Source organism: Oreochromis niloticus, linkage group LG15 (assembly GCF_001858045.2).
Source record: "Oreochromis niloticus isolate F11D_XX linkage group LG15, O_niloticus_UMD_NMBU, whole genome shotgun sequence".
Lineage (NCBI taxonomy): Eukaryota > Metazoa > Chordata > Actinopteri > Cichliformes > Cichlidae > Oreochromis > Oreochromis niloticus.
In genome coordinates this window covers 22,864,564-22,891,256 of record NC_031980.2, presented here as the reverse complement: position 1 = coordinate 22,891,256, position 26,693 = coordinate 22,864,564, and the positions used below count along the sequence as shown (strand labels likewise).

The window sequence follows — 26,693 nt, the reverse complement described above, 5'->3', positions numbered from 1 at the left end:
ACTCATTTTCTGCATTCAGGGCTATACACAATTTTGTTTTTTTTTATTTTGCAGATGCATGGTTTTCCACTGACAGCAGCTTATGTTGTTAAAATAGGCCGGTGTGGGAACATCAGACGGCCAGCTTGTCAGGCATGAGTAATGGCAATCTGCACGGCCCGTTAGAAGAGCAAATCTCATCTGTGGGACGCTATCTGCGGCCTATTTCTCCAAATCCACTCATATACAACCCCACCACCACTGGTAGGGAGTCTGCACTGTGCAGTTATCATCCTCACTACAGACTCAGATGGGCTTCAGACTGTTTCATTAGCACAGAGAGAGTCTTTGTTAACCCATAAGAAGGTGTTATTAGTCCAAAGGAAGGCTTTTATTATGATGTCTGGATCTGTGCAAGGACAGCAGACCTATCTCTCGCTTCACCTATTCAGCCTGATATTGTGGTTTCTTGTTGGGAGGGGGCCTATTTTGTTCTGTTTGTCCCGACTTAGTCAGTGATTTGTAGCATGCACACCCAAGTGAATCTCATCCGTGCTTGCTAGCTGAGGTAATGAGTTATCTATGTAGGAGGATGATGCTTAATTCTGCATGATAAGCTCTGATTGATCAATTGTTTCTTGAACCAAATGAAGCAGCCATCAGTGGGTCCAATATCACACCTACAGTGTTTGCCTTGCTAAACAAATCTGAGTTGTGGGTGGTTTTTAAGAACCAGGCTACTGGCCAAATCCATGAGCCATATATGGTCCGTGTTCAGTCCTTTCATGGCCAAAAACTGCTCCGACACTTGGACGCCGATTACCTGTTGACTCAATTCCACCTCCGTCTAATTTTCGCTGCCCCTTGTCTTCACAGACTCTTCCAGGGGAGAGAAGAAGGAGAGCAAGTGTCCGACTCCAGGCTGTGATGGAACCGGTCATGTGACGGGGCTGTACCCGCATCACCGCAGCCTTTCTGGGTGTCCCCACAAAGATCGTGTCCCACCTGAGAGTAGGTCCCTCTGCTTGCATGTTGTGCTGCATTGACAACACAAACTCAGTAGCAGTCTGACAAGTCATTTCACCCAGAGCGGTATTTCAGTCTTTTGGTGCGGGTGGTGGTTTTAAGTGTGCAGACATTTCTCAAAGCGCTCTGGAGGCAGGAATCACCTTATTGGTTGAGTAAAACCTCAGATGACAAGGACACATTTACTGAATCTCCAAACCGTGGCCTGAATAATAAAAGGTACTTTTATAATTATGCAGTTCGTTTTTAATGTTCTGCTCTATAAAAAGGTTTTCTTGAAAATCCTGAAAAATGATCAAATCACTGAACAAAACATTCTTGGCTACATCAGAAGCACTGAAATATCGTCGTAGCCTAAAATGTCTTTGTAGATGCTCAATCACCCAGGCCACAGTGGTCTTAAAGCTGGACTTGAAGGCAGTTGGACTTCTTTTCAACTTCATAAAGACATCTCACCATTTCTCAGAGAGGTGTCTGAACATACAGTGGAGTCCCAAGTATTTAATATTAGTCACACTTTGGCTCATAAGAGGATGAATTACGTACATGATGACAGGAGAGGTCAGCAACTCTCAGGGTTGCTGACGGTAACCATAGACCATAGGTAACAGTGACCAATGTTTATCCCATAATAACTTGTAATGATAAGAAATGGTGACAAAGAGTCTGCAAAACCAACATGGTATCAAAAGAAATCCAATAATGAGTCTAATTCTTAAATTTAGTTAAAAAGAAGTAAAAAGATTCTCTGCGTCTGCTATTCACTGCCACATATTTGTAATACAACATGAATAATGAATTCTAGTTTGTTTGATGCTTGATGTGACTACAAAGTTGGCAATAAAGGTAGCTGCGCTTCAGTATCACAAACCCCTTTTTTCTGTTGTGTTACATTAACGATTGAGCTGAATCGTGTTTATTTAGCTGCGCACTTTGAGGTTTTACTCATGCAGTCAGATCATTTCTGCCTCTCTGAGAGTTATATAGAACTGAGAGCACAAAAAAAATTTCATGTCAGACATCTACCCCACAAATTTGCCCTTTAATATCTTAGAAAAACAAAATCCCATGTCTCTGGGACCAAATGGAAATAATTTACTGTTTTTGTTTAGTTTTGCTTCTAATTTGAGGAGATTTAAGGAATAAATGCTGACTTCAAATGACTTGTTAGATGGATTGTATCACAGTTAAAGTCGGACAGTGCTGGCAGTGTTGGCTGTTCACCATCATGCATCTGTCCTGCATGAGTCTGCATTTGTGTTCTGTCGTGTTGGACGTGTTAGATAATCTGGGTTTGTCTTTGTTATGATCACGAAGATTTGTGAACGTCTTGTCTAATCATCATGCGCGACTGAGCTTGCTTAACATATGTTTGATCAACCGAGAAGGTAGGCCTTGATTGCTGCCAAACATTATCAAGGTTTTTGAGTTTCAAAACCAACTGAGCTTTAAATGTTTATATATATATATTAATGTAAATTTCATTTCTAGCTGTTAGAAAGTCTCTAAAAAAAGTATCTTAATTATCTAAAGCAAACATACTGCAGTGCTGTTGTGGACACAAAGCTGCTTCTGTTCATACTCATGTTTACTGTGGCACCAGAAATAGTATTATCTTTCTTTTTTTTGGCTCAATTTTGTGAACTGCTTTACTTTCTTTTCATTCTCCTCATCGCGTCTGCCTGAAGTCTTGTTTTGATTTCTGTGTCGCTGTTGTAACGTGAACAGCATGAAGAATCAGTTTGATCAACCTGCTGACTAAAAAACCTGAAAAAAAGACCTACATGAAATTACTTCCAACCATCTAAGCCTGCTTGAAGCATGCTCACTGAACTCACAGGTACAACATTACATTAGTTTAGATGAGACTTCATTCACCCTGGTGGAACAATTGAACACATAGACTGTATAAAAGGTCGATAAGACATCAACAGTTTGTTAGTCATCAGTGATGCATGCCTAGAGACTGGTCAGTGACCCTCTAGTACCTAACGGTCACTAAGAGAAAAAAAAAAGGATATTCCCAAAGCTGTTTGGGAAGTGGATGCTGGAGTTTGCAGGCTGTAGCTAAGTAAAAAGGATGCAAAGAAGGTGCTGCACCAAAAACCTTCTTGCTTTGGCTATTTGCAGAGTACCACATTCACCCACAGTTTGAATGAAAGATGCCAAGTCTGCAAACACTCAAAACTGAAACTGAAACTCAAAAATGTGTGATGCAAACTGGAGACAAAGACCATTTCATGCCTTACTGCTGAAATCAACACATTTCACAATGTGCAACTTTTGCTCTGAAGGTGGATGTTCTCTGTTTCCAGTTTTAATCACAGTTTTTTACAATTTCCCAACATTTAGCGATTAGTTGGGGAAGGCTTGTAGATAAATTGGCGATCAGAAGGTTTTCAGTGTGGCACCTTATACCTCTTTGTAACAAATTTCACCCAGCAACATCCAGCTATCTTGACCAGCCACCCGTCAACCGGTAGGGGAATACACATTTTCTAGGCCTGCATGACTGGGCCTCAGCAGTCAGTTTCACAGTGACTAGCAGGAACCACTGACAGCAACTGAGCCAATCAGAATACTCATTTGTCCCTAGCGACCGGTGGTTTCCAGGTGGTTGCCAAGCAGTCTCTTGTCCTCTGTGAACGAGGCCTGTTCAGAAGCCTTGCGCTGAACATTTTGGCTTTTAGCACCGTGTTGTTTTGAGACCAGACACGGTGAGAGAGGACCGTATTTGATCTGTCAATCACAAGTGAGCCCTTCTGTAAATCATGCCCCGTTTTATCATTCTGCCTATTTTGTGATTTGTAAGTTAGTCTGATATATAAAACAAAAAGAAAAATGCAGCAAAAAAATTCAGCCTGAACCTCCCAAATGAGACTTCATATCCTTTTTTATATAGAGCTTATCTTCTGTATACAATAAGGTAAAAATGACAAAAAGAAATACCTGCATGGAGAATACAGAAAGATATTCAGACATACAGGTAATATCTAGAAACTGTATATGAAGATTATACATATTTAAAAAAAACGATCTGAAACAGAATTTTAAACCTTCATTTATTACCAGACACATTCCTCTTCCTCCTGCGGAGTCATCAGCCGTCCTTAACAGTGCATGACGAACTACTGCATCCAGTACAGTCTCAACTCATGAAATTTCATGACATGACCGCAGTGATCAAAAGGCAAATGAGAGCTGTGTTTCCTCAGTAGGAAGGGAATACTTGGGGCAATCATAACTACAAACGGAGAGCAGTTTAGAGGAAAGTTAGTGGGGAAAAAGGCAAAAAACACAACACATTTACCTTAATCTTTAATGATTTTTGTGACAAAATAAGCCCCATGAGGAGGCATGTTTCTTAAACCGATGCAAAACATGAAGCACAGCTGAATCTGAGGCGGCTACAAGGCAAACAAAGAGGAGAACTGACGACTTCCTGCTGTTGACGCACTTTGTCTTAGCGTTCGTGCCCGTTTTGTGAAGTTTCTTGCCCACTGTCGCATCAGTCGTGCAGCTGTAATCTGTGCATGCCTAACCGTCGAGCTGAACACCCGTTAACTCTCCTGTCTGCTCCTAACCCTGGCTGTCTTTCTCACCTTTTCCTCTCTGTCAAAGTCCTTGCCATGTATGAAAATGTTTTAAAGTGCCCTACTCCTGGCTGCTCTGGACGGGGTCATGTCAATAGCAACAGGAACTCGCATCGCAGGTGAGTGAGTGGCCTTTAGCCGGGCCGCTATCAGCTGATCCACACCTCCATCGTACAGATATCGTCAGTGTGTGTGTGGTTTCAGGAGCACATCTCCAGTCAAACTACTTGCTGATGCTTAGGTCCCGTACACCATAAACTTTGACATGTTTGCTTTGGCTGAAAGGATTCTGAAAACTCATAACATGAAATATTACTTATTTTTATTTTTGTTTATTATTATCATTTGTTAGTGTGCAATACGTAAGAAACATTTACAAAGAAACAGGGATTTAAGTAGGAACTGGTAACTTATAGTTAATGGTATGATAAGAATGGCCTTAATTCTTTGGAAAGTTAAAAACATGAAGTTTTTACATTACATTACTGTACCCCATACACCACACACTTACAGAAACATTGGTTTTATCAGCATTTGACCAGCATTTCTGAACAAGTCCACAGACTGGGCATCATTAATCGCTACAGGGGGTTTGGTCATGGACCCCTGCTGTTAGCTAAACCCTAACAGAAATACTGGAAACTAAGAATCAAAGTCTAACCACAGCATAAGTTAAAAAATAGTCACAACACTAAATTGCCTCTGCAGAAGTGTTCATTACTTATAAAAAGTAAGTATATAAGTGAATAAAAACACAAGTATGTGCAACTTTACTCCTCAGTATGAAGAAAAAAAGTATAGATAACATAATCTAAGTAAATAAACTTCAGTGTTCCCTCTGTGTGGTTCACATAGTCCAAAAACTTGGAAGTTATGATGACTGGTAACTCTAAATCACCCCTAGGCGTGAATGTGAGTCTGATTGGTTGTCTGTGCGGTTATTAAAAATAGCTCTCTGATTGACTGGGTCACCCCACCCCTCTCCTAGTATAAGCTGATTTTGGCTCCACCACCCACACAACTCACTACAGGGTAAGAAGATGTAGCTAACAGATGGATGGAAGTATCAAAGTCCTAAATGCTGGAGTGCAAGTGAAACTCAAGTTATAAATAAGTATTTCAGGTTTTGGACGCACATTATGAAACACAAAAATGTGTTGAAAATCCAGGATTAAAAACTGTGTTAATGCACATGCTGCTCAATTTCACCTGTAGTCTGTATATAAAAGATGGACAGAGCTCCTGTGACATCACCCACTTGTTTATAAAGTGCTATTCTGGGGCTTTGCTGACTCTTTCAAGCTGTTGGGTGGCTGTTGTTGACTGTTTGGTGCTATATAAAAAAAATTGAAATGAGACTTTGTTATTAGCTAGCTTGGTCCTCAGAGTCCTTATAATTCTTCTTCTAGACTTTAATATTAACAACTTTATTTATAAAGAATAGAAGAAAGTACAAAAGTACTTTAGTACAGTACAGTCCAGAATTACACCTCCTAAAGGGATTATTAACTCTGTTTGCAACATGTATGCCCAAAATGTATAAAAAAGTAAATGAAACACGTAAAAATTAATGAATTACAAATCAAAATAACTAAATGAACACATTCTTGGTCTTGATGCTACACTCAGAAAGCAAAGGGCTATAATAAATTGTATTTATAAGTATAGCAAATTCCTGGCTTAGGCTTTTTTCACCCATTTTAGAAACCTGAATATGGAATTTAATATTTTTTTATTTATTTTAATATAATGGAGGAGATTTAGTAAAGCAGAATTTACATTTGATTATATTTAGTTACGGTGATGATGATGATGATGATGATGATGATGACGATGATAATATTGTTGACCAGGAGTTCCGTTTTTCAGTATTACTCCAGACTCGATCAGGTGCATCCAAAGGCTGGAGACACAGATATCTTCAGTTGCAGACTATTAAAATTAAAGAACGTCTCTCACAAACTTTTGGAAGTGTTTCTTATTATCTAATTGTTAGTGGGTTATATTATTTGTCATGTGTTATAAATGCTTCAGAAAGCACTAACAGCACAAGCATCATCATGAGGTCCAGTTGAGTGAGTCCTTACCTGTCGCTCAGGGCAGAAACATCCAAAATAAGACAAAACTTTAAGTGTTAAAAAAAACATTAAAAGAGTCAACCTTTGTAGAGTTGATTTAAAGGGAGAAAAATGCTAGAAAGAACAAACCCAGTTTTTGTAGCTGCCTGTAAACATGGACATTTTAACATGGGAGGTTATGGGGATTGAACTAATTTTGGGGGGCAGCCTCAAGTGGCCATTAGGGGAACTGCAGCTTTTTGGCAAGGTGGTTTCATTTCTCATTTCTGGATGCTTCTGGTTGGTTATTGCTTTGTCCTTAAAACTTCAGAAATATAAATTAGTGCTCAAAATAATTGTAGAATGTGAAATCACAATTAGTTTTTGTGTGTTTTACCTGCCACTGTGGGAGTTTTTCTCTGAACAAGAACAGTTTGCCAAAACAGTTTTGGCTTTTAACTCAACTCTGGCACCAAAAAAAGTCAAATTTTCTTTCAGCAGCATGCAAAATGTTGTAATGTATTCCGGTTTAGGTGGAATTGTGGAGAAGGGACTGGAGAAGGAGAACCTGCATCACATCAGCAGTTCAGCTGTTTAACAGGCACAGCAGAGCATGAAGTGCAGGCAGCACACATATGCACACACACACGCACGCACACACACACACACACACACACAGATACATACTTTTGAATTATGTAAAGTGATTTGCTCACACATACGTGGAGCTTTAGATGACACACTGTTTCATTCGCACACAGCCTGACACACACACACACACACACAGTCAGACACTTACAAATTAGCTCACAGACAGCAGCACACGTGTGCTGGCAGACAGAATACACACACACACACTCAGACGTGGCTGCAGGGTGTGTTATGTAGCACAGCTCCACTGGGAAAGGAAACAAAGCACTAGCTAGCTAGCTTAGCTACTGTTAGCCACCAGCTTTCATGTCTGGCAGTCACCATGGAAACGCCTTCATAGCAGCAGCAGCAGTAGCGGGCACTGCCGTGCTGATCTGTCACACACTACTCACACAGTAGCCCTGCCATGCTTTAAAACAAGTGTGTGTGTGTGTGTGTGTGCGTGCGTGCGTGTGTACTAACGACGTTTCATAGCCTCTGTGGGTATGAAGCAATTAGGAAAAGCCCAAAGTGGCAGGAGGGAGAAGCCACATCCCCAGCCAATCAGCTTCTCCTTTACCCCTGTTTGCACCACATGAGGGTCAGCAAGTCACACATTTTAATGACTGGTACATCTCAGAAGTACACAGGATGGAATTTTCGGTCCAACATCACAAATTTTCTTCTGTTTATTGCAATTTTAATTTGTTTTTAAAGAAATTTGATTGTTATGATTGTTGATAAAATTTAATTATTTTTCTCAGAAGACCAAAAGCAGCTGCTTAATGAATGTAATCTAATCTATCACACAATCAGTCAATCACTGCAGCGGCCGATGAGCAGGATTAGATTTGTGTTTCTGCTTCCTGTGAGGTTACACTTGGTTAGGGATGAAAAACAAATTTAATGATTAAAAAGGGAGAAGGTGTTACCTTTTAACACTTATCACTGGGAGTTGGTGTGAAGTGACAGTTTTGTTAAGTGGAAGTGTCTTGTGGGACAGATAACCACAAACTCTCCCGAATAACTGGAGAAAACTGTGTGTGTGTGTTGTTAGTAAAGAGGCATCCGCTAAGAACTAATAATTTAGTCACTTATTCAAGCAAGTATTCAGTTGCTGTATAAAGAGTCACGGGAGTAGATCCAGATCCAGATACAAAAACTGTAACAAAACAAATTTCCCACGTGTGGGACTAATAAAGGTTATCTTATTTTATCTTATCTTATCTTAAACTCTAAAGAGCCTGACGTAGAGTGACCAACGAAATAAAGACAAAGATTCTGGCACATATGGAACATGTTATTAAGGCTGCGAGGAAGTTTGAATTGGTTCATGAAAGAAATATCATCAGTTACGCTCAGTTTGGAGCTTTGCATGCAAATCAATTCACAACTTTTATGAAATTTTTTTTTCTGTATTTTTGATATTCTGTCTATCTCCATTAAAATTAAACTACCACAGGGAATATAAACAGTTAATTTCTTTGTAAGTGAGCAAACTTTAAAATTCAGCAAGGGATCAAATAGTAATTTTCCTCACCACCATATATAACTTAATAAACACACATAAAGTATGCAGGTTAGAGGTTTTGCCGGTGATCGTGTGAAGGAAAAATATGCCAAATCTGAGCTGCTGTTCTGTCAGCTAATCATCTTTGATTATTAGTTGTTTAGTCACTTTTGTAAATTTGATCCAGTCAAATATGTGAAATGGGAGGACAATAAAGAGATAAAAAATGCTCTCACCTGGTCATTTTCATACCCTCACTTAGTTTCTAGTCTCCACTTTTACTAGCCTCACATTAGTGTTTTGGCCATCACTATGTTGATGTTTTTGGAGCGAGAGAGTAGACTGCTAGGACATCAAAGAATGCATAGACAAAGATACCCGGTCATAGCTAGTGCTAATGAACAGCCCAATAAAACAGGAAAATTTATTTTCTTGCAATTTCCAAACTACAACTTATTTAAACAGCACAACCACAGGCAAGAGGCCTGCTCTTATATGAAACTGTAAACATTCTGCTTTCATGGCTGAAGTTGGACATTGATGTGGGAGTGGACTATAGACTAACTTTTCGAGCCAGCCTCAGGTGGACATTAGCTGAATCTCAGTTTTGCACTGGCTTCATTTTCAGCCTAGGATTTTGCAGTTTGAGTGATGTACAGAAGCAGGAGTCACAAACATGTCTGTCTGTAAATTTAAGCAATACCTATTTAGAAAAAAGTCACACAGAAAGTCAACTGGTAAACCAGTTTGTCATCTGGAAAGCAAGTCATAAAGTCAACACAAAGTAGGCCATTTTTAAATCCATAATTCATTTTGAACTGCTGGTACTGACAGCTGAACTGCTCTTCATTGAGAGCCAGATGCTGCATGTGTGTGTGCGTGTGTTGGTACAGTGTGTAACCAGGCCGTGTGCTGTCTCCCCCCTCCCTAATCCTTCAGTCTGTCCGGCTGTCCCATCGCTGCTGCAGAGAAGATGGCGAAGGTCCACGAGAAGACTCACTCAACTGACAGCGGCAGTAAGACCAATCAGGCGTCAGACCGTGTCCTCAGGTACCGCCCACTTCAGTACAGTAAAGCAGCATATTTTGAATTCTGATAGGTTAGCAAGGGATGCCGAATAGCTCACTGAACTCTGAATATGGTATGTTATGGAAGCAGTTGTTTTTCCTTTGCTTTTTCTTAAATCGGGGATGTTGAATGGTGCAATGAAATTCCCACACATACAGCTCCAGATCATATCAGACATAAGGAACTGGGGATGCAGAACAACTAGTAATCCTCCTTATATCTAGGTGCAGTTTAGGTCACTAGCACATTCAACCACATGTGCGACTAGTTCAGATATGCTGGGAATTTCGGAATCCAAAAGTATCCTGTGAATAATTAGCAAACACAAACAAAAAATTTTATTAGTTGTTGTAACACTCTTAAATCAAATCTATGGCAGCTTGATTTAGTGTATTTTGTGATTTTATTTATCTCTGCATATTAAATCTACACTAAAAGTTTGCACTTATTTTGATGGAGGGCATCTCGCACCACCTTAAATGATTGGGGCAACCTTAATAGTGTCTTTAAGCTTGAGACTCGCAAAATATTCCATAACAAAGAAAACCTTCATTGTTTTCTATTTGATGATGCCAAATGGTGTAACAATTTCCTGGTATATTTCTGAGTTGTAAGGCAATCTGGGAATATATGTTGCCTTTCTTAAACAGAATGTACTGAAAGCTGAAAGGATGTCAGTTAGCAAATAAATAAAAAGCTGGGATTAAATATTCTTCCACATAAGAGAAACTCACCATCTTCTTTCACTAATTACCATTCGAACAAGTCACTTTTTTTAGGGATGCTCAATGGTGCAGCCAATTTTTTTAGCATAAAGTTAAATAACACAGACCTCATGTTATTGGTTCTTTGAAAAAACAAAACAAAATATAAAAAAAAAATCCACTTTTTTAATCCGAAGTAGGGATGCTAAATGGTGCAGTGAAGTTCGATCCCAGCCTTATTTACCCTCTGGCTGCCTTTCAGACCAATGTGTTTTGTGAAGCAGCTGGAGATTCCTGAGTATGGCTACAAAAACAATGTTCCCACCAGCACGCCACGATCCAACTTGGCGAAGGAGCTGGAGAAATACTCCAAGACCAGCTATGACTATGGCGGCTATGATGCCCAACACGGCAGCTACGGAAAGAGAGGTCTGACAACCAAGTCCCACCACCACGGGCGAGACACCTCCCCGAAGGGATACGATGGTGAGAAGAATTAACATACACCATTGCAAATCATAGTTCCCACATTTAGATCATGTGACAACAATTTATCGTATATTTTGATTGGTGATTTGCGTCTTTTGTTTGCACGGGGTCTGATGTTCTTCTTACCTTTTGAAGAATATTGGAAATATTTATTTGAGTTAATGATGGATCCATGTGTCTAAAAATGTAATTATAGGTAAATTCAAAAATCACCTTAAAAACCATGGTCAGGCTTATTGTGATTCCTTTGTTTTGTTTGTTTGTTTGAAAGGAAAAAGAAACCTTCCAGATCCCACTCTTAGGGATTACTATTCATTTTCCTGTTCTGAGGAGAACATTTTGCATCCGATGTTAAAAGCATTATAACGTGCACAACGACACATGCTCTGTGCTGCTTGTCTTCTCTTTGTTGTAGAGCTAAAAACACTGATGTTTTCGGCCTCTCCACATGGCTGGAGCAGAGTTATGGAAATGCCAAGCTAAGAGCCTGCCTCCTCTGAGCAGAGGATGGAGGGATGGAGGGAGGGAGGGAGGGAGGAGGTACAGATGGAGGGATTGTGAAACAGGAGAGAGATAATGGAGGCGAGCCCTGTTTCTTTGGCTGGGAGCCATTAGTGAGAAGCAGGCAGGAGGGAGATTTTTAGACGAGGTGTCTGAGCTCCCCTCTGTCACGACTCCCTCCCTGCCTCCCTCCTTTCCACCATTCTTCCCTCCATCAGCATCGTTCCAGCCTGCCGAGGCCGGATTCACCATCACGCAGCGTCTTTCTCTGGCTTTGCCCAAACATCTGTTTCTCTGTCTTATGTTGAATGACTCTATGTCTCCCTATTTAACGCATAAGGCTGGTGTTCATATATGTTTTCTAGCTGGCAGCAAATCCTTTAAACAGACCAAAAATGGCCTCTAAATACTTTCCTTATTGTTCCTGTGGGTCCATTTTTACGTACTGAAGATACAAATATTGTAAGTAGTTACTTTTTTAAAAAAAAAAAAAAGGTCAGTTACTTTCTTGGACAGCTGGGGACAGCAAATGTTAATCACAAAGAAGGAAATGCTGCAGTTCTTAGAATTTGTTCCAAATAAGAATCAGATGTAGACATCCACTCCAAAGCATTTTCAATTCAGTGCTGAGGCAGGAACAGACTTAAGATATGTTATCTTGATTTACGAGCTCTGATTTTGGCAAAGTGACCAAAAAAGTTGAACAACTTCATCAATCTCAAGCACTGAGCTTGTTTGAATTTTAGTTTGGAGTGGATTCTTGTTCTGGTCAATTCATTGTTTCCCCACTTAATCCTAGAAAGCCTTAAATTTCAATCTGTTTCTCTCGCTCTTTCCCCCCACCAATCTGTCTTTTTTTATTGCATATTCTTAAAAGCTAGAGGATCCCTCTGCAATTTTAAACCCCGTGCAAAAAACCCATCTGCTGAACAGCTTGGCCAAAAGCCAGCATCAGCCTAACAAACCAGCCATACTTGTGTGCACCCCTGCAGCTAAGCGCTACTGTAAGACGTCCAGCCCAGCCAGCAGTACGACCAGCAGCTACGCTCCCAGCAGCAGCAGCAGCCTGAGCTGTGGAGGAGGAGGAGGTGGAGGAGGAGGGGGAGGCGGTGGAGGTGGAAGCAGCGCCAGCAGCACCTGCAGTAAGAGTAGCTTCGACTACACCCACGACATGGAGGCGGCCCACATGGCGGCCACGGCCATCCTTAACTTGTCGACACGGTGCCGGGAGCTCCCGCACGCTCTGGGAGGGAAACCCCAGGACCTGCTGACACAGGTAATCTGAGGCGGTGCAAGTAAAAATGGGATGCCTGCCTTATTACATCACATTCTTAAACAATGGCAGGAGTGGGGAAAAATAAGACAAGGCAGCTTTGTCTAGAGAGCGCAACTCAGAGAGGAGCATTAGGAAGACATATCTAAATGTAATTATGCCTAAAATTGTTCATATCCGTGACGAATTTTGGGGTTTTAAGTTATATTATTGACAGATCAAATTTATTCTCGTACCATTTCATAAAAAAGGTGACATAAGGCTATAAGAAGAACATTCAAACTGATGTTCGATATTTTTAACAATTTGTATGATTATATTTGACTGATTTCCAAAAAAAATCTCATGTCCAGAATTATTCATACTCTTTCTCTGTAGCCAGTGGTATAAATGCCTTTATTTGTAGCTACAGCCTCCAAGCACTTTATGCAGTTGAATATGTTTCTGCACATCTCCACAAGGATTTCGGCCCAATCCTCTTTAGTGAACTTCTCCAGGTCCTCAAGGTTTGAGGGTTTCTTTGCCATGATCTTGGTCTTTAGTTCTCTCCAGAAATTCTAACCGGGTTCAGGTCAGTGCGCTGGCTTGGCCACTCCAAAATATTCAGATTGTTGTCCGCAAATTGTTCCTTGACTAATTTAGCCATATGTTTTTGGACTGTAATCTGGTTAGACGGTCCATTGCTGCCCAAGAGTGCTGGATGAATGCCGGTCCAGTTTAATGATTCCTTCAACTTTTAAAAGGTTCATCTGGGTCCATCTGTGGAAAAGTGACCCCAGACCGTGATGTTCCTGCCTCAGTGTTTGACCAGTGAGACTGTGTTTTCTGGGTGAATGTTTCACATTCTTTCGCCAAACAAAAGCCACATCTCTGTGCCTGAAGAGTTCCCTTCTGACCATAACACTGACAACCAAAATCGTAGCTCTGTCACGGAGCTACAGAAACTAGATGAGCTTGTGTTTGCCTGTGTTGGAGGACTGTCCATGAAAAGCCCCCTTGGATAGTGTTTGCTGCTGTATCTTCTTGAAATCTGTGTTCTGGTGTTGCTCAGATTTTGTAGAATAGTCTTAGTTGTGATTTGTGGGTTACTGCTGACCATAACACACTTCTTCCCAGATGGCGTGTAACTTTGGGCTTTGTCTTCAGGTTCTTGACTGTGTGGATTATCTTGTTCTTGTTAATAATGCTCTGTGGGTACAGGGACCTGGAATCATTTGGAAATGGCTTTGTAGCCCATGGCATCCTTGACAACAATCAAAATACGTGACCGGAGCTCCTCACTTAGTTCTTACTCATAGCACATTCTAGTGCTGACCATGAACTGGCAGCATTTTTACCAACTCCCCTCAGCTTCTCGGCTTCTGGACTTTTCTAGAAATCGACATGGATTTCTTGCCTACCATTGCTGAAAATACCTAAAATACCTACACTGTAAAGAAACAATAATCCCAATACCGGCAGGTGAAGAGTATGAATAATTTTGGACAACATGTACAAATTATTATAAGTATTAGTATTTTTATTCTTATGCCCATTGTGTAAAATCAACATGCATCTGGAACATTCTATCACAACTACAATAAACTGAATAAAGGCAAAATTTCACCAGCTGAGCTTTCATGTAAAAGATAGTTTTTCACAGGAGTACGAATAATTATGGGCATTACTGTTGATACAAATAGAATAAAATCATTTAGGGTAGCATATAGTAAGATAACAGTTAGAGTGCAGTGATAGTAAAAGTAAAGGTGCAAAAAAAGAAACAAATCAAAAGTAGTAGAAAAGCAGAGGTTTGCACAGTGACATGAGTCACATTTAAGCATCACCTGCAAGTCTAAAGGAAATGTAACTGGATGCCAGTGGAGCAGGAGTTTAGTATGGAGAAGGATATACACAGGTCTTCTGGTTTGGCAGCAGCTTTTTGAATGACCTGAAGACTGAAAACATTTAAAACCTCTGTGACCGAGACTATGTGTATACTAGCCTGTAACCTCCTGAGAGCTTGTTAGAAATGATCAAATAAACTTTTTGAAAAAAAAGTAACAATAAACACATAAAAAAAATAAGCCCTCTGAATACCTCACCAGTATTCAGATTCCTTTGCTCTTCAGAGTCCGGTTGGCGATCTGGATGACAGTGGGGCGGTGGATGTGGCTGGTCAGCCAGGTGGCCCTGAGGGCAGCGGGACAGTGTTAACCCCCCTGCAGCCGATGTCTCCCCAGCGGCAGGCTCTGCTCAGCAGCCGCTGCTACCAGCTGAGCGACACCGACTGCTGGGACCTGCCCGTTGACTGCAACAAGATCAAACGTCTGGGAGACGAGCAGGACCACAAAGAGGTAACGGGAAGGTCTATACTGTGCAGCACTTACAGAGCTTAGAATGAGCATTATGAGAATGAGGTTAAATACAACATGCTGTTATTACAGTTTATATAGTTAATGAATACATTATTATACATACAAACAACAAAGTTTAACTCTGACATCATACTTTTACTTCTAGAGCTTATCATTTGGATGTTATGAACAAAACTACTATAATATAAAATATAATATTTAATACAACACAATATAATATAAATATAATATAAAAGCACATTAACACCTAAATGTTCATAGTTAGAATACATTTCTGTGATGACAATGTTTCCAGAAATGATCATTATTATTATTTTTTTTTTTGGTATGCGTTCAATCTAAAATGTTTTATTTGCAGTACTGTTCGAATGTGTGTTTTTGGTGCTGTTTGTCTGCCTGCAAGGTTTTTCAAAATCTGCCAAATGAAATTTCAAGAAACTTGGTTGAAAAGAAGAGCACTGACAAAGCACATCTAAAGGTATTTCATTAAAATAGGTCATGGGCCTTGGTGGAAGGTGTTTTTGTAGTTATCTGAAAGTTTCCTATAAATACTGACTTTTTATTATAGGGCGGTTAAAAAGTCCTGACACTGTTGAGTTTATTTTCTGTTAGTGTTTTCTCACAAAAGGTCTCCTGATTCACTGATATCTTTAAATAGACTTTGATGCCCTTTTACAACTTGATGCTTTTTATTATTTTACTTTTTAGAGTAGCTTTGCATAAGTCACAGATCAAAATGAGCCTTATAGCCTTGTTCTAGCTTTTTTCATAGCCTCTATGAAAAAAGCATGTTTAGCTCCTTCCCCTAGCCTTCCCTGAGGTGGAATAGTGGAATAAAATCGATGGGTGGATGCAAATTCAGATATTTCTCTACAAATAGTGACACAGTGTAGTATGGTGATTAAATGATACTGCATCTGTGACATCTGCTTGCAGTCGAAAGTGGTCACCTAGAGGTTGAGTGTGCAACACCCTGAGGCTCTGTAGTAGCTGTGGCGAAGAAATACTTACAAACACAAGGAGGTTTACTAGTGCGCCTTTGCCATTAGATGACCATATAAGGATACCCCCTCCCAATGACATCATACAGAGCCAAGAGTAGAAAAAAAAAGTTTGAAACTAGGTGTTTAGAGCAGTCGAAATCCTGAGCTTTCAGCTCAAAGGGACTACTTGCACATACACTGACCTCATCATTTCAAACTTTGGCCATGTTTAAAATGGGCATTCAACACTTTGGCAGTATGTATATGACAGAAAATAAGGAACAAATTCAGCCTTTGTTAAAACTTTGTAAGCTTGTTGTAGATATTGAGGTGACCTGCTGTGCACTGACTTACAGACTAAATTACTGAAGCAACTCATTTAAATTTATGTGACTTGTAGGAAATAAATAATTAGATTTATTTGTATTTTGTATTTATACTTCGTTCAAAGAGCCTTCATCGGAAATTATAAACCAGTTATGAGGAATTTGCTGGCCGTCAAAATAAGTGTTATCTGAAGTTCTGCAAAATACTTTTCAGAATCACTGATCCCATTAGCAGCATCTACACTAAATATTTGAAATCTGAACACATTAAAATTACTGATTTAAATGCAGCAAAGAAGACTAGAGTTTGGTGTGTTTAGTACTGCGGCAGATTATTACACAGCTTGCAGGACTCGTCCTTACAGGAGGTTCTGCACCACTTTAAGTAGTTTATATTCAAACTTAGCTCAGCAGGGAGCAGATTAATATTTACATTGACACAAACTAATGTAGAGAGTAATTTCTGTACTACAGTATGCTTGATTAAAACTTAAAATATTTAATGATATGGGGGCAGAGACACCTTGAATTTTTTATTTTAGGATTAAGGTGACAAGTGCTTTGAATAAGTAACCCGAAGAGGTGGAAGTTAAATATTTTTTAGGCCACGCTAAAGCTCTAAATGTTGCTCTTGCTGCACTCTCTGCCCTTACAGTTATGATTAAGGGTTTTAAGCACTTGATTTAAGATTTATTTAGGGCCCTAATCGTGCAAAGTAAGGATAATTTCAAGCATGAAATTGAGAGATTTAAGGAACCCAGAGTTTATATTATGTGTTCATGCATAGATTAGAAGATGATCGGGGTTTATAAGCTGTTAAAAGGGAATCCTTATTCTGCGGTGCAAAGCAGAAAGGGCCATAGAGAAGTTCTGGGCTTATTTTTTGCGAGGGCGTACTTCTGGTTGCCGGTTGTTACGCATAATTTTTGCATCACTTTACATACGCAAGAGGAAATTTTGTGAGTTTGGAAGGGTTTATTATGTTTGCATGCACTTCTTCACCAACCCAAGGCATTGAAATGGCACAGAACGATGGTGCTTGCCAAAATTGTACATCGCCGCTCAGTTCCTCCTGTTTTCCCCTCACCCTGGAGCCACCAAACAGAAACAGTTCAACAAAAGAATAATAAAGAAAGACCGCTGAAGAGAGAGATTGCAAAATCATATAAAAGAAGAAACACCATGTCTCACACAAGAGACTTACAGCGAAGTGTATGAGTGAAAACAAAGAAACAGAGCTTTATTGCTGTTAGCTGCTGAGTTACCTCAGTGATGTTATTCTGCCAAAGCATAAGTAATTTAAACTGTTGAGCTGTCTTTTTTTAAGCCTTTAAATAACACTTTATAGTAACCATCACATATAAACTGTAATCGTTAATAAAACATTAATAAGTAATTATTTAGTTATTATTTTTTTTAAATAGATATTGCACAATGCATCAATTTTTTAAAATATTATTTTTGGTGATAAAAGTTTCATTCGTAATTCTCAGGGCATCAAATGTTGTTTGTGTTGCCGTTCTTATAATAATGTGTCTATTTTGGTGAATCTTTGACATGCAAAGAGCAGATGAGGAGGACAGAAAATCAGACACAAGAACGGGATAAAGAATAAGTTAAACTTTCAAAATAAAACGCATTTTTTTAAATGTTATTTAGAAACAAAATTTACTTTATTGTTAAACATGTCAGAGAAGTCCAATTTATTGATCTGAGTTTTGGCCTGGCAGCTGTGTCAGAGCACCTGTTACTGAAGATGGCCACGCCCCTAACTCCATTATATAGTTGGATGAATTAAATTTAAAAAAAAAAAAAAGAGGGGGAAAGATACTTATTTCTGCTGTAAAGTTGGTAAACATGCGAGTCTGGGGAATGATACGCTTTCAGAGTCAGCCTCAAGTGGCCATTAGAGGAACTGCAGTTTTGGTGCCTCTGCACTGGCTTCGTTTTTTAGCTCTGGAGGTTACTGCTTGGTCAGCAGAAACTGGGTCTTTTATTTTGAAAATGTACTTTTTTTTTTATCCAGCTCCTTTGTGTGGTCTCCTAAAAATAAGTAAATAAAAAAGCAAGATCTGACTATTCTAAGCAAGTCAGCATCTAATATATAATCCAATATCTATAATATTAGATATGTTAAATATCTCAATATCTAATAAAAATCTGTATCAAATATGGAGTAAAATACGACTTCAATAGGAATATGACTTTTACTTCTTCTTTCACCCCTTTACATAACAGGTAATCCTTATAAAATAATTTCAGGCTCACACGCAGCGCCACTTTTCACTTATTCTGCTACTGCATTGGATTTTTTTGTTGGCTGTAAAAACCTGTAAAGTTTAATTAATAATCCACTCTCCATTTATGAAGATTGTTGTTATTGTGTTACCAGTCTTTAATAAACTACTGTGAAATTAACTTTATATTACATACATAAAAGGGAAGTCGTTCGTGCTGCGGAGATGCAATAGATCAGAGAAAATCTTACAATGTGGCACGGAACAAAAGGATCAATCGGCTTTAGTCTTTTAGAACAAAAAGTTGTGATACAATACAAGCATAAATAGGGTTACAGCTATTCATCACAGCCGTTACAGTCCATCCACGTTGTCGGTGCACTGCAACACTAATCTAAGATCTAAGTGAACAGAGACAAAATAAGTTTGATAAATGGGTTTTAATCTAAAGTTTCTGGGGAGTAAAAGTCAAGAATTTCCATTTTTATCTCATGCAAGTTCAAATTTCTCTGTGCAGTTTGATAAATAACCCTGGCTGATAGGGTGGATGCCGACAGGCTTTCCGGAAGGCTCAGTGCGCTCCCATGTGGCCAGAGGCAGCACTGCATCGTTCAGACTAAATGAACGCTTCAGGAGCTCGCACACGATGCATTAAAATACTGAATTACAGCACTAATACATAAGTAAAACACGATAGATCATCGGCACGCTTTAAATCCTCACAGATCTGATATCACACAGAGCAACCCATGCAGCAAATTGCTACATTTGCCTCGTTGGATTTAGAGCGCTGGAGTGAAAGGTTTTAATCAGGAGAGTAATTGCGTTTGTTAATGAAGCACGACATTGCAGAGGAGGCCGGAGCCCAGAGCGAGGCGTCTGATGGGATTTTCTCCAGACAGTCCACAACGATTTCTGCTCCCGACTGAGGAGGTGTGATGTGTGGACTGCAGAGCAGACTGCAGTGTTCTTAGAGCCACAAAAGCTTTTTGTTCACCAACTGCTGCAGAAAGAAGCTCGACCTGGTTAACAAGCAGAGAGACACGCCTCCGACACCTGTGCTGGGAACACATTTATCTGGAAATGATCTGGCAACCAGTACAGATCTGCTCATTATGACCAGAACTTCAGGGACGCTAAATCGATATGACTCATACAGCTACATTAAAAAGGGACTTAAACGCTATAAATCAGGCTCTTCTTATTAGTTATTCGTATACACATAAATGCCAAAGCACTCGATTTATGTCCACAATAATTCCCTGGTATGTTTATAATTTTTTTCTTAAAATTAAATTTATATCAATATGTTTAAAAGTATTCCACCACACAGAGAAAAAAACATAATATATATACATAAAGCACAACTATATAACAAACCTGGAGGTACATTTAGGCTGTTTATATGTAAACAGCCTAAATGTATTTTTTTAGACCTTATGCTTCGTAGCTCTCCGGGCACTGACACACTAGGCTGATTCAGGTTTATGAGGTTCTAAAAAAAGGTCAAATGTTTTCTAAAACACTGATTATAATGCACTTTTTTAGATTTATAAGCAAAGATCTATATACCAAATACATTCTCGAGGATTATAGAACATTTTTTAAACTTAATGTAGGGAAACACTCCATATTTTATTCAACTCATGTAGAATGAATCAGGTTTACTTCTGAATTTTTGAGATAAATGTGTTGTGTGTAACTAATGTGAGAATGGTTCCTAGTCATTTTTTTCTCTCCTAATCCTGGTTTTAACTGTTTTATATATAACACACAACATTTGTACATGTTGTAATCTGCACATTTTTATAAGTTAGCCTTTAAAAACTTTTTGATTGTAACACTTTGGATAATGCCTAAAATGTTTTCACTTTGTGACATATTGAATTTTCAACATAATATGAGATGAAGCCCTGTTGTGGGTTAAAATCAGCTAAACTACAGTGGAGGGTAATATTCTTACTTACGGCAGGAAGCTTACACATATGAATGACAATAGCACATATTCTGTGAGATGACATAAAAGCTTTTTATACATTCTGATATTAAATTCACAAACTTAATGTCTGACTTTTTAATGTTATTTCTTTACATATAACCCTCTTCGTTTGCATCTGTAATTATTTTTTATTTCGGTAAATTAAAATGTTCTTTTGATTCTGACTTTTTAATTTATTTTAATTACTTCTAAAGTTGTTATGGAACACAAATTAATTTAATATATCATAGCAGTGTCTTCAGACATGAGGAATGTCTAATTAATGTTACAGGAAATTTAACCACTGTTTCACTGAGGATAACATTATCTTTGACTAAGGAAAACCTAACATTACCTGATAATGCATGCTGTTTTCACATAACCTTATTGTCTCCTGTGTTTGAAATGGGAATGTGTTGTGAAGTTTGTGTAAATTTGTAAACGATGAGCTTTTAGTGACGCGCTGTAGTCGGCTTATTTCTCGTCCTTACACCAGAGCGACGAGCTGGATCCCTTCCAGGAGCTGCTGGACGAGCAGCACTACCCGGCCGAGGTGACCATGCCTAGCCCCAAACACCACAAATACCTACCCTGCAAGGAGAGCAAGAAGGAGCTCATCACGTAAGTCGTACCTCTAATCCGACTGCTGCACGCTGTTGCCCAGCAGCCTCTGAGCCAAACACTCCCACGTTCAGGTCAAAGGATGGCGAGAAACCCTCAGTCAAAGGCAGCTGAAGTTCACTATGCGCTATATGTCACTTCACTTTCCTGTCTCATTAAATTGATGGTGCAGCAGTCTTACAAAAGTACACAGATATAGACATAACCCCGAAACATCAGCAGACAGCAAAGACAAACAGGACGAGTCGGAAGCGGGAAAGAAACTAATTAGCAACCTTGTAAATTTAGAAAGGGAGATCGGCACATTAGTGCACGTTTTAGTCTCGATGGTGTTTCTGATCTCGTTGAGAGGCTTCATCAGATGTGACACAGGCGTTCGCACCATCTTTTGTCGCCAGCTGCTGAAGAGCCAATAAGACAAATGCTAACAGCTCAGGATGAGTAATGACAGAAATTCACAGGCCAAAAGAAAAAAAAATAGTTCTCATCATTTTTTATTGATTTATTGCTTTTTCCCCTCACTGTAGCTCAATAAGTGCAGACACTTCACAGCGCATACATATCAGGAGATGTGTGTGATATAAACAGCTAACTGTGGAGGAGCTTACTTTGAGCCTTATGGGGGATCACTTCTTTGCTATGCACAGCATGTGTCCTGATCGAGCCTTTTCTTTGGGGTTTGGGCAACTGGCCAAATTGTTTTTACTTTCATCAGCTTGTGTCACGGGCGCTCGTGCAAGCAAATAAAATCTGAAACTCTTGACTATGAGGCAGGCGTCTGAGTTATCGGAGGGTCAGACATCAAAATCATCCCAGAGCAGTTTCCCTTAATTGATCTGGTTAATTACTTTGAAGACTGCATAACAACCAACAAACAAAATAACTAAGACTTCAGGCTGTGAATTTTTTGCATGAGTGAAGCAGGATTCATGTGAGGACAGAGGAAATCTCTGTTATGCGTGTTTAGCCTAATCATTCCCTTACAGAGGCTTATCACTTCTGCGCTGCGAAGTTTACATTTTACTTCTGCTTAGATGTTATTTGACCTGTTTCAGCAACTTCAAGTTTCTTTCAATTCAAACATTTTAAAGAAAAAATGTAATTCTCATAGAGATTTTAGTATTTCCACACTTTGGATTGTAAAATGTGGAAACATGGTACATAGAGGTCACCTGACACCTGGGAAGGGATCTTAAGACTCCACTGTAGGTAGCAGACAGTCTGTGTTGTAAGCCACCTCCTCTGTTCAGTGATGGACATTCACAGTGGACATCGACGGTCTCTTTTACCCTGCTTTCAAACCATCTGGCTTCCCGTCCAAAATGTGAACACTGGCATCTTCAAAAGACTGAACAGCTTAACCCATAGTATAAAACTACATGTAATCAGATTACTTTCATTCAGAATTTGGGGCACATTTTGGCTGTTACTCCTGACTCATCATGTTTGGTGTGAAGAATAGTGTTTTGTCCCAAATCCCGATCTTTTTCCTAAACCAGTTACTTCAAAAAAATTAATCAGCCATCAGTTAACATAACACCATCAAGAAAGAGGACTTCTATCTATGACGTGTATGTTGGCTGCAGTGTTTTGTACACTGACCGTAAGGCTGTTGTTTTCCAAACATGAATGTAATTCCAACGGGAGGTTCATGAGGTGGTGGAGGATTCTAATTTAGAGATACACCACAAATGATGCCCTTTCTTCTTGTTCCTTGTAATCAAACTTCTTTAGCGGAAGGTGTTTGGTCTTTGGGAAGAAGGGTGTTTATCGTATCCAAGTCCTTTTTCTTGTGCTTTTGTGTGCTGTTTTTGTAACCAAATAGTTGAACTTAAACCCAACTAATGAGTTAGAAATGAAACAAACTGTAAAACTCAAAGTTCTAAAGGAAGCGCAAATCTTGGTATCCTGGCTAGTAAGCCTTTGGCTTATTGAGTTCATTTATCCAGGTAAAGGTCTTACAGTATAGTGAGAAGCTCAGCAGTCAAACTCCTGTAAGCGACTACTTGGCAACAGTAGTGAGGAAGAACTCCCCTTTAACAGGAAGAGACCCCAGATTTAGTGGAGCAACCAGAGGAAATCACAAACAATAAGCAGGACAAAACACAAAACACAAAATACAAAACAAGACAAACATTAACAACACATGGCGTGAGTGGCGCAGTGCTGCCACAATGCTGGTGATGAGTTTCGCCAGCACCACCAGCTTGTAGGTCTGTAAAACAGGATGTTTATCTCACAGTGGCCAATGTTCCTGCAGCCAGTCCAACAAGGCACCGGTGCTAAAAAAAAAAGGAAAAATAACCCTTGTGTGTAACGGTGAGACACGGCCGTCATTGGAGAAAACCACATTATGTGTCACCCTGGGATGAGAGCATGTTTGTAAAACTGTCGGTGGTGTTAAAGTAATAGTGGCTCTTCTCCTCCTGCAGGTTGTCAAGCTGTCAGCTGGCCGACAAGAACATCCGCGGGATGATGACCACTAACTCACAAGAACTCAAGTGAGTCAACAGGATCAGTGTATCACTGGTGTGTTGTTCTCAGCAGAGTGGAAAGTGTGGGAAGGAAAGAATGTTTAAAATAACGACTGCTGTCCATTCAGTGTCCTTTCATTTTAAAGTGTGTAACTTTTAGTATGGTTGGATTTAGAGCCCGCTCTCCTCTGGTTCATCCGTGATCAGTTTTCCTAAAACCATTTCTTCCTGTCTATGATGCTTTGGGTACCACTCTAATGTGTTACTGTAATTGATTTGTGAGAACTCTGAGTGTCTGATGTCAGACATTCACGGAAAAAGAAAACATACTTGTGGATGTAGCCTTACTTTTGTTTGTCGACACAGGAACCATTATGTAATAATACAGTTGTTTGATCTCGTATTTACTCCTCAGGTGTCCAACGCCTGGCTGTGACGGATCTGGACACATCACTGGAAACTACGCCTCCCACAGGAGGTATATTCGTAAAGAGTATAATATACAACTCTGTGCATGAAATCACAGACAAACAAACAGCAACAGTAAACCATGCTTCACTGAACGTACATGTTTTAAATAATGTTCTGTTCTGCAGTCTGTCCGGTTGTCCACGAGCCAAGAAAAGTGGCATAAAAATCCTCCACAGCAAAGAGGACAAAGACGATCAGGAGCCAATCAAGTAAGGAGATATTTTGGAGATATGTCAAAGCCTTAATGTTGAGAATATTGGGAAGTGTCAGGTCCAAGATTAAAAGTAAACCCGAGCAATATCAGGGGCAAAGACAGTGCCACTCAAAAAACTATCAAAGCTCTGTCATTGAGACATTTAAAGATCTGACTATATTCAAGGTTGTGCATTCATGTAAAGTTAATGCACTCCTTAAATAATGTCCTATGGTGTATGAAACAGTTTTTTCCATATTCTATCAGCCTTATCCCTGGTGTTGTTAAACTGTCTGAGACAAAGCAAAGAACAAGTAAAGAAAAACAGATTTCAGACCAGTAAATGAGATGTTGTTCATAGATTTTATGTAAGGTCCACAAATACAGGGCTTAGGTGTCCTGTTTTTGGATCCTACCACTATATTAAAGCTTATAGAACAATAACAGCGCTTTAGAAAAGCAAATTCTAGTTTCTCTTACAAGTTTTTTGTTGCTGTTGGTTTTATTCATGCTCGTCAGCAAAGAAACCCCCAAACTTTTGGTCATCTTTAAAAATCCTCCTTTAAATCTTTATGTTCCTCTCTTAAATATAAAATAATTATTTTAAGGCAGATATTGGATTTTAAGAGAATAAACCTTTGAAACGACAACTTGCCAAAAAATACAAGAAGTCAGAGAGAACAAAACATTTAGTGATGTCAGACTCTGAGGGGGGCATTCTTTGGGTTGTGCAGGTTTGTTGGTGAGGTCGGTGGGATTGGAATCTGGGGACTTTGGAGGTGTTGTGGAGGATTGCTGCACATGCTAATAGATGTTAGAATAGATATTATAGATATATTATTATAGAATTAAAATAACAGGTTAAAATGTTGCTGTATATTTTAAACAGGTAGGACAGGATTCTCATCTTTTGACAGACGATGCACCGAAGTACAACTTTTCTAGAGAAAAGAGAGAATGTGCATCAGTTAAACTTTTCAAATCATCAGCAAGGAGGAAGGACTGGCTTGTTTCGTTGCCTCTTAAAAGCACATTTCAGGTGCCTTTATTATGCATTTTTTTGCATCAAGGTCAAAGCACTTTGTTAATGACAGGTTCATCCATCATCTCTCTCTTAAAATGCTGCCTATGTAGACTGACCTTTCTAACTTTTGCGAAGAATATTGCAAAAGCGGGGAGCCGCGGTCAGCGCTGCACTCCACCTCCGGCTCCCAGCAGACCAAGTCCAATAAAGGTTAGCGCTAGTGAGCCTTTGACATTTGTGTTAAAGCAGAGCCATAATGCTAAGCCAATACGACCTTGTGAATAATCTAAAGTTCAGCTGGTGTCAGTCTGTAGCCAGCTGCCGCCGCCGCCTCTGTTCCATCCACCATCATCATTAACAGTAGAATCATAATTAAGCTTAACCTGAGCTCGGCTGGGGAGCGGCCTGTGGACGCTCGGCTCATTCTAATCAGCCCAAATGTCACAGCGAAGGGCGTTTTGGGATGCAGGAGGCAGAGCCGAGTGTCTGGAAGCTGAGGAGGTGATAGGCGTTTGTCTTGCTCATCGTTACGCTGCTGTGGCCTTGAGGCCTTGGAAGGGTGGGGGAGGATTGTAGATGAGGAAGTGAGTCGTGACTCAATGTCCTCCCCACTTCATCAAGAGTCCTACGGAGTGCTGTGGACAATTTCAGAAGCAAGTACCAATTGTTTTTCATCTCTGTGCTCATGTTTCTGTCCAGCTGATCAAAGAGCTGATGATGGTTAGCATGGATGGCCACGTTAGTCTTTTCTTAAACTAAAGCTCTTTGGAGGTGACAAGACTTCACTTCAGGTTAGAACTGTGGAGTGTTTTTTTTTTTTTTGAAAAGCAAACTGAGACCTTTATACTTGTTTCTCAGGTGTCCAGTGCCGGGTTGTGATGGTCAGGGTCATGTGACGGGGAAGTACGCTTCTCATCGCAGTGCATCAGGCTGCCCCCTTGCGGCAAAGAGGCAAAAGGACAGCTACGTCAATGGCTCGCAGTTTGTCTGGAAATCTGGCAAGACAGATGGCATGACCTGCCCGACCCCAGGCTGTGATGGCTCAGGGCACGTCAGCGGGAGCTTCCTGACCCACCGGAGGTAAGATCTTTCTTACTTTAAACAAAGTTTGTCATCAGTTCCAACTTTTTATACAATTTATACAATCTTGGGGTTAAATAATGGCCAATGTTCAGGTCCTCTCCTCCTGCTGTACATGC

The 26,693-nt window shown here is 39.8% G+C and overlaps 1 protein-coding gene across 11 annotated transcripts in view; it reads left to right on the top strand.

Moving 5' to 3' along the window:
- myt1la (myelin transcription factor 1-like, a) overlaps nucleotides 1-26,693 on the top strand; it is an 87,743-nt gene that overhangs the window by 52,375 nt on the left and 8,675 nt on the right. For 6 of the 11 annotated variants that reach the window (XM_025898836.1, XM_025898837.1, XM_013272282.3 and 3 more), the window contains 11 exons: nucleotides 856-990; nucleotides 4,627-4,717; nucleotides 9,735-9,845; nucleotides 10,830-11,053; nucleotides 12,550-12,833; nucleotides 14,918-15,166; nucleotides 21,181-21,332; nucleotides 23,765-23,833; nucleotides 24,222-24,284; nucleotides 24,403-24,486; nucleotides 26,353-26,574. In XM_025898836.1, the coding sequence (XP_025754621.1) occupies nucleotides 856-990; nucleotides 4,627-4,717; nucleotides 9,735-9,845; nucleotides 10,830-11,053; nucleotides 12,550-12,833; nucleotides 14,918-15,166; nucleotides 21,181-21,332; nucleotides 23,765-23,833; nucleotides 24,222-24,284; nucleotides 24,403-24,486; nucleotides 26,353-26,574 (1,684 nt within the window). The remainder of the gene's footprint in view (nucleotides 1-855; nucleotides 991-4,626; nucleotides 4,718-9,734; nucleotides 9,846-10,829; nucleotides 11,054-12,549; nucleotides 12,834-14,917; nucleotides 15,167-21,180; nucleotides 21,333-23,764; nucleotides 23,834-24,221; nucleotides 24,285-24,402; nucleotides 24,487-26,352; nucleotides 26,575-26,693) is intronic. The other 5 variants (XM_019346278.2, XM_019346283.2, XM_019346282.2 and 2 more) reach the window with 4 other exon arrangements.